The sequence below is a fragment of the Lytechinus variegatus genome, chromosome 6 (assembly GCF_018143015.1).
Source record: "Lytechinus variegatus isolate NC3 chromosome 6, Lvar_3.0, whole genome shotgun sequence".
Lineage (NCBI taxonomy): Eukaryota > Metazoa > Echinodermata > Echinoidea > Temnopleuroida > Toxopneustidae > Lytechinus > Lytechinus variegatus.
This window is the reverse complement of record NC_054745.1, coordinates 3,524,823-3,534,154: the sequence shown is the minus strand read 5'-3', so window position 1 is coordinate 3,534,154 and position 9,332 is coordinate 3,524,823. Positions and strand designations below refer to the sequence as shown.

At 33.5% G+C, this 9,332-nt stretch overlaps 1 protein-coding gene across 1 annotated transcript in view; it reads left to right on the top strand.

Moving 5' to 3' along the window:
• Window positions 1-890: 890 nt before the first annotated feature.
• LOC121416855 (zinc transporter ZIP12-like) overlaps window positions 891-9,332 on the top strand; it is a 28,655-nt gene continuing 20,213 nt past the window's right edge. Inside the window, exon 1 of the mRNA XM_041610372.1 lies at window positions 891-1,342. Within this exon, the coding sequence (XP_041466306.1) occupies window positions 1,040-1,342 (303 nt within the window). The 5' untranslated portion in view covers window positions 891-1,039. The remainder of the gene's footprint in view (window positions 1,343-9,332) is intronic.

The following is a 9,332-nucleotide window of genomic DNA, read 5'->3' as shown; positions in this document are numbered from 1 at the left end:
GCTAGTGTGAGTCTACAGATATAAAAATATAGCAAGGTAGCCATTTTTAGAAAAAACAATCATTAGTCATATATAAGTTCCATGAGCCTAATTACAACAGGAATGCTAAACATATTCATTCGACCCAACCCCATTCATTTTTTTTCCAATTTGATATTGCTGATTGACAATAGTGCCATGAATATGATTGAAAATCTAACACTAATTCTAGAAATGGTAACTACTGAACTTCCTCTCCCCGAACTGGGAAGATATATCAACGACTTTGGAACTATTTTTTAACTGGCGGAAGAATTGGGGTTATTATACTGTATACTGTTTCAGTTGATAAATTTGATCCCATCATAGTTAACTTCATAAATGGCGATTTACTTTTTAAATGAGCCGGCTAAGATACCCTTTCCTGGTCAGATATGGAATGTCAGATATATATCCTCTCCAATGGTAGTAAACATTCTACCCTCTAATTTCACGTTTATTTCTTAGGATTTTTGTAAAAGTGCAATTTTAACACACAAGTCTATGCGAGGAATGTTTTACGCGCGTGGACCTAACCGGCTGCAAGGAAACGCCCTTTCAACATGTTCAATGGTGTTTTGATAGAGATCTTCCTCCCGGCTATGCGGTTGAATAGAATAAAAGTAAGGGAAAAAAGCCCAAGCGAATTATATTGGACAGTCACACCATCAAACCAAAAAATCAACGTCGATATATGGTATGTGTTGGTATAGTAACGTAATAGCTTTTGTCGGTCTGGTTAAGCTGAAGCGGTGTGGCCGTGCTATAATTAACAATGGGATGCACCAGCTCGGTGACATCTATTCGAGATCGTTGACGCGTGGAAAGAATAGACAACCCCACTTTAAATTTGGCGCACGCATGGAGATATCTCCATTTTACACGTACAAAGTGATCGAGTGTGTAAAGAAAGACACATCATCAAACCAATATTGCGCACATAACGCTAATAAACTTTTGCACACAGACTTTGGCTCATTGATATTTCGTCCATTGAAAGAAGACTTTGGGCTAACCAGCAATGGCGTCCCAAACTTATTTTAGTGTCGTGGGCATAGCGTTCCTCGTTCTACTATTCGTCCAATCCATTTCGCTATCGTCGTCAGCCGGAGATGGTGACCATGATCATGATCACGATTCGGAGGAGGAATACTTTGCTGGGGTCGGAAACTTTCTCTTAGATCAGGAACTGTCAGCACAGAGATATTCGGGGGATTTTGAGGAAAATCATGACCAAAACATCACTTCGACACAAGTCGAAATTTTAGTTTCGACGCTCTTTTCAAGGGTTGGATGTGAAAGTCTCGCCGATAACTGCTCAAAGGTGAGATAAACAGCGTTTTGTATTTGTTGATGGGTCAATCAAATTTATCATATACAATTTTATTAAGTATAGCATGTACTCCAACGCGCGCTTGTCGAATTTAAGCTAAAGAATCGCAACAGTTCATCAACAATCTTACTGCCGAGTTTTTGTGTGAATCATCACACCATCGAAGGCGGAAGTAGCGTAACTGATCAATGAAATCGTTTATATGTATATATATATATATATATATATATATAAACAAAGTGGAATGTTTATATGACCATTTTTGTTGTTGTTTATGTCTTCATCAGGTCAGTGATGAAAAATAGTTTTATGCTGATCTTTTGTACCTGAATAAATATGTTCTAATAAATAGATTACTTTTTGAATTATATATATATATATAAATATATATATATATATATATATATATATATATATACATATATATATATATATGTACATATGTGTTAATATATATTTATTATATATATAACGTACAATTCCCTTATTCCTCTTTAACATTGATATCACTTTGCTATTGTTTGTAATGATCTTAACCCTTTGGGGTATTTTATAGTTTTAGACATACATTTATTATTTATTGTCATTGTTTCACTCAATTTTCTATAATGCCATAATTATTTCATTGCTATCATTTCAGTGTTTTTTATCAGTGAATAAATTATACAATTAGTAGTTTTATAATTAGTAACTGTTCCCTTTTGATAACTTAAATATTTCAGTTTGATTCATATCATTTAAGTAAAAATATTTGTCTATTTATATTACCAAGCATTGTTATCTTTGACTCAGATTTTGACTTTATTTTCATGTATGATATGATAATTTTTGTTCTTGTTTATGTCTTCAACGGGTCAGTGATGAAAAACAGTTTTATGCTGATCTTTTTTTTACCTGAATAAATATGTTCTAATAAATAGATAAATAAATAAATATATTTAAGAAGTAGCCTATTCTTATCTGTCGCCTCGCTCTTTCATTCTACATTTCCTGGGGAGATCTTTGCATTGATTTGTTTAAGGTACCATTCTTGTCATGTTAAGTGCATTTTCACGCTTCCCTTCAACTATCGGCCCCTACATCAAATTTTACATATTCTAATATATATATTTCACTCCTGTAGATTTATCAAGAAATCGTTTCAGCTATGACTCCTTTTGTTCTTGTGCAAGATTTAAGTGATTGTTCTTCCTGTGTTTGTGTATGACATGATGTTTCTTTTACACAATGTAGATTAAATATGTAGATAGTTGGCCCGCATGACCTTTCCATTTTTTTTCAAATTTAATAAAATTAATGACTGAAATTAATCAATTAATGAATTTACAATGAAAAATATCTACTGACCTGTGAAATCAATCACGATATTGGTGAGGTAACATCCATTTACAAAGTAACCCTGTACTGTAGCAAGACCAAAGCATCTTCAAGTCTCCGATCCTCACTTGTTCACTTTTTTTTATAAGTAAAATTATGTTTCATGTCAGCTAGCTTAGGCCTATTGTAAAATTTGAATATTTTGTATGATGGGCTTAGATCTGAAATATTAAAATAAAAATGGCGGAACAAAAATGGCGTAATTAGAAAAAATTACCTTTATTAACAAAGCAAAATCACAATAACTAATTTTGTCATAGATTTTGGCATAATGTTTCGAAATTAATGTCAGATTTCACCCCTTTCCTTTCTTCTCCCTTTCTTTTTTTTTGGTCGATTTTTTATTTTCTTATTTATTTTGATTTTATTTATTTATTTATTTTTTTTTTTTGGGGGGGGGGGCGGGAGGGGAGGGGGTTCAAGGCCCAAACAAAATTGTTTTCATGTGTATGAAAAATTGCGAGTCAGTCAAGCTGACAGTAGGCCCTACATCATTTACAGCTCAATCGAGTACATACCTTTAACTCTCGCTATATAATCTTCTTACACGAATTAATGTTTGCTATTCGTTTTTGGATCTTTTTGTTCTGAATCATACAAGAATAGATTTAATTTCGGTATGGAAAATAATCTTCACATGTAATAAAATATGCCTGATAAAAGGGTTTCAGATCATGAACCATTAAATTAATTGAAAACCACATAATGTCATAAATTTTGTAATGTATAATTCATTGCGAAAATGGGATGTGGTACTTATGGAGTATTTCTTATACGAAAGAGGGACCGTTTCATTTATTATGAGGGTAGTCATTCGTAAAATGAACATGTTTCGAATTTAAGGGAAATTTCTATTAAAAAAAATCACGAAATGGTACTTTACTGATTAGATTTAAAGGGTGCATGCTTGCCAACCGTTGAGAGCACGAAGTGAAAATATAGTGATATTAATAATAATAATAATGAAATGATAATAATGATAGTAATAACTATAATGCTAAAACTAATAGTAAAAATGATACTACTACTACTACTACTACTACATGTACTACTACTACTTCTACTACTACTACTGCTACTACTAATACTCGACTACTACTAGTACTACTAGTACTACTACCACTACTACTGCATGTACTACTACTACTACTACTACTACTACTACTACTACTACTACTACTACTACTACTACTACTACATGTACTTCTACTATTACTACTACTATATTGATAATAATAATAATGATAATCATTGAAGTTACATTTACATAGCGCTTAATCAGTAGCGTAATGACAAAAAAATAGACGGCCAGACATGGCGTATGAGAAAGAAAATCTAAAAAGCTGCAAAAAATGAGGAAAAAATAAATAAATGTGACATGGATTGGTATCGTTGATCATAATACGGAAATATGATTAATGTTGAAATATTATTTCGTCCGTGTGCTAAGGGCATGGCAATGCAAATAATGGTAAACTTGAATTATTTAGGCACATCCAGACCGTACCCCACCCTCTTTGAGAGCCATAGTCAAAATGTTTAATGCAAATATGGCGGTTTTTTAAAGTGTGTTCCCTTTTGAAAGTTACAGAATTGTACGCATTTTCAACAACAGTTTTTTTTTTAATAAGGATATTTCGTCCAGAAAAAAATGACAAGCAAAAAAAGAAAAATAAAGGTCTCCACTTTCAAGGAAGTTGGGGGGGGGGGGCACATATCTTTTTATCGGCATTCTTACAATAACAATTGTTATTGTGTCTCTCAAAGGCGGGGGGGGGGGCACGGGCCTGCTTTTCCCACCCCGGGTCCGCCAGTGATGAAAAATAACGCCTTACTACTTTGACATAATGTTTTTAAAGTAATAAAAGATTAAACCCCTTACCTTTCCCCCCTTTTTTTTAATTGGTCGATTTTTATTTGTTTTATTTTATTATTATTATTATTACTATTATTCTTATTTTATTTATTTATTTTATTATTATTTTTTTTTTTTGGGGGGGTTCAAGGCCTAAATATTGTTTTCATGTGTATGAAAAATTGCGATTCAGTCAAAATGACAGTAGATCATTTCAATCGAGTACATACCTCAATTCTTGCCATATAATCTTCTTACACGAATCAATGTTTGCTATTCGTTTTTGGATCTTTTTGTTCTGAATCATACAAGAATAGTCTTAATTTCGGTATGGAAAAAAAAAATCATCACATGCTAATGAAATATGCCTGATAAAAGGGTTTCAGATCATGAACCATTAAAATAATTGAAAACCACATAATGTCATAAATTCTGTAATATATAATTCATTGCGTAAACGTGAGGGACCGTTTTATTTATTATGAGGGTAGTCATTTGTGAAATGATTAAGTTTTGAATTAAAATGAAATTTATCTAAAAAAAAGCTCACGAAACCATATTTTACTGATTAAATTTAAAGGATGCATGCCTGCCATACGTTGAGAGCACGAATACGAAGTGACAGTGACAATATAGTAATGGTAGTGTTGGCAATACTAATAATAATAATAGTAATAATGATAATACTTCTACTACTACTACTACTACTACTAATTCCTCCTCCTACTACTACTACTACTACTAATACTACTACCACCACCACCACTTCTACCACTGCTACTACTAACAATGGTAATAATAACATTATTAGAGTTACGTTTACAAAGCGCACAATCAGTAGCGTAATAAAAAATAAAACGCATTTACTACAAACATGACAAAGTTTTTTTTTTAATAAGGATATAATAAGTAAAAATAAAATGAAAAAGGTCTTCACTTTCAAAAGGGGGCACACTTCTATATAAAGGCATTTTTACAATACAAATTTTAATTGCCTCTCAGGGGAGGGGGGGAGGGCGGGCGGGCCTGCTTTGCCCCCCCCCGGGTCCGCTATAGTGATATAAATTAACGCCTTAACAAAGAGACGCAAAAACCTGAACCAGATGGAAATACAAGTAATTAAGGACTGAAACCCATACAGAAAAATATCAAACACAGACAGCACCATACCAGTCTATAGATATTCATAATCACGACAATAAATGAACCCATTTCTATGCAATATCGCGGCGTCTCATTTCCCCTCCATTCTTGAACATATCGACTGAACAGGCAGACGGTAATTAACGACTGTATACCTTGATAAAACCTTTTTTTGCCATGACTGCCAGTCTTGCGTGATTTAATATCTGTATTAATTTGAACAACAATAAAGGAGATGGAGTTGGTGTCATGGCCGCCAGTCTTTCGTGAATTAATATGTGTGTTAATTTGTCAAACAATGGCGTTGAGTATTATAGACATGGTGGCCCAAGACCGCAGTCATCAAGCAGTCTGACCTAAGGCTTGCAATTACACAATTACAGCCTTAGCTGCGAGATGCAAAAGAGATAGGGTGTGTGTATCATTATATACAAATTTATATATATACAAATTATATATATATATACATATATATATATATATATATATATATATATATATATATATATATTTGTCTTGAATGAAGTTAAAAATTCCTTTAAGAGCTTAGTAAAGATTTTGCATTTTGTGAAAAAAATGTGATATTGCTGCAAAATTATTATTTTTTCTATCAGTATACGAACCTATATCATTGACCAATGGTTTTTTAACTGAGAGTCTCGTGACACCGTGAGAAATAACATCATTACTTTGATAATTTTCTCACTTACATTCTGCACACAATTTTGTGTTGCAAATTGGTAAATTCATTGTCACTCGTTTAATGAAATACATTGATTTTTGGGGTTGAGTTCAGATTTGGAACTCACAAGCTCTACTTCTACACTGTAAAGTGCTAATTTAGCACTCACAGTGCTTGTATAGTGACTGCATTACGAGTGCAGATTTTGTAGTTTAAATTTGAACTAGGAAATCAGCACTCTTAGTGCAGTCACTATATATATATATATATATATATATATATATATATATATATATATATATATATATATATATATATATATATTTGTCTTGAATGAAGTTAAAAATTCCTTTAAGAGCTTAGTAAAGATTTTGCATTTTGTGAAAAAAATGTGATATTGCTGCAAAATCATTATTTCTTTTTATCAGTATACGAACCTATATCATTGACCAATGGTTTTTAACTGAGAGTCTCGTGACACCGTGAGAAATAACATTACTTTAATAATTTTCTCACTTACATTCTGTACACAATTTTGTGTTGCAAATGGGTAAATTCATTGTCACTCGTTTAATGAAATACATTGATTTTTGGGGTTGAGTTCAGATTTGGAACTCACAAGCTCTACTTCTACACTGTAAAGTGCTAATTTAGCACTCACAGTGCTTGTATAGTGACTGCATTACGAGTGCAGATTTTGTAGTTTAAATTTGAACTAGGAAATCAGCACTCTTAGTGCAGTCACTATACATGTACAAGCACTGTAAGTGCTAAATTAGCATTTCATTTTTTACAGTGTAGACTACAGCGTATGGAGCCCTTATTATGGTGTCATATATGGCGTTCAGTATGTGACAACATTTCTAATAGCTGTTGGCCAGCGATCGAGCAAAACCTTGACGTCTTTTAAGAAAAAAAACACCCTAATTTTTTGACATAATATTAAGAAAATAATACCATACTACACCACCTTCATTTCCCTTTTATTCTTTTCTTCCTAAATATTTTCTTGGTCGTGAAGATTTTAGAGTCCATTCTCCCCCGCCAAACTGTACGCTAGTGTTGCTTATAGGATCCAAAAATATGATGATGCAATTCTTAGATTGTTGTCATTTTTGTGAAAAAATTGCAAGTCATGCAAACTGACACTGATCATTTCCCGCTCAACCGAGTACACATCCTACATGTAACTTGCCATATGATATATGTATCTTCTATTGACACGAATGATTGATTTTTGGCATCGTTGCTGATGTAACGTTTTGTTCTGAGTCAAACAAGCGTGGATTTATAATTTCGCTAGAAAAAGAAAGAATACAAATTGAATTCTTCTTGACATGCTAGTAAAATATACCTGATGAAAGGGTCTCAATAATTTCGAAGTTATTGAAAGCTCATTCCTTTTACATTACCTCATTAATTTTGTAATGTGCAACGCATTGTGTAAAAGGGATATGGCACGTCCGGAGTATATCCAGCTTTCAAGAGAAACCTTTTCATTTGTTTAAAGGCAGTCAGTCAGTCATGAAATGGATAAATTCCTTCTATCACCATATACTAACTCACAGTTTGCACGCGATTTTGCAATGTAAATAAATACATTTGTTCTCGGTATTTTCACAAAATGGATGTGCAAATGTGCAATGGACAATTCCTGTATACTACATTGTAAAAACGCTGTTTAAAATTTTAAGCACGTTGTTTAAGCCCGTCACTCACTCTAACGACTATTGTTTAAAATTGTAACTGTTCAACCTTTTAAACAACTTTTTGAACTTTTTAAACAACTGTTTAAAACTTTTTAAACAAATGTTTAAACAAAGGTGCATTTTTCACCTCTTGCCACTTAGGGTGCAAGATTACACCCCTAAAGGTTGGGGGACGTGTCCCCCCTAAATTTGAGGAGGGGGGGGGGACGGTCCCCCCTAAATTTGTAGTTGATGACCTTTTTTTTTTTTTTTTTGCTTGTCAAGTTTTTTTCTTGGGTTGTCCCCTCCTAAAATTTTTGGCTTCCGCCGCCAATGGATGGACATCATCGACTCTCATTTGCATATCACTGAGATTTTTATATAACTGCTTTGTGAAAAATAAGCAAATCTTTAAAATATCATAACTCTTTTATTTTAGACCCGATTTTCTTTCCAGCGTTATTCTTGTTTGATTTTTCTCTATTGATACAAGTCAACATTTTTCTGGCATGGACTTGACCTTTAAAACACTCGATCGTTGACAAGCACCATTATGGTAACCAGGCGCGTACGCAAGGGGGGGGGGGTTTACCAATATGAAAACCAAAATGACGGAAAACGCTAAAATGTCGGTTAGCTCGCTCCGCTCGCTCGTAATAATTTATGAAATTCCATAAGTATCTAGTCTCCTGTTCAAGGCCGTATTATGAGTGTTACGAATAGAAGGACATGTAGCATCGACTAATACTTGATTTACTAACAAACTATTGACAAGAAATGTATGTTTTGACGGGAAAACGCGAAAATTTCGGCTCGCTCACTCCGCTCGCTCGTAATCATTTATGAGATTTCTTAAGTTTCTAGTCTCTTGATCAAGGCCATATCATGAGACTTACGAGCAGAAGGACATGTATCATCAACTAATATGTAATCATTACCAACAAGCTATTGAGAAGAATTGTATGTTTTGACGGAAAAACGCAAACATTTCAGCTCGCTCGCTCCGCTCGCTCGTAATTATTCATGACATTTCTCAAATTTCTAGTGTTCTGATCAAGGCCATATCATGAGTGCTACGATCCGAAGGACATGTAGCATCGACTATGATACCAACAAACTATTGACAAAAAGGTTATGTTTTCAACGCAAAAACGAGAACATTTCTGCTCGCTCGCGGGTCATGACCGCACTGTTACATACCCCATCCCCACTTAAATGTTATTGTCTTATTTGCAG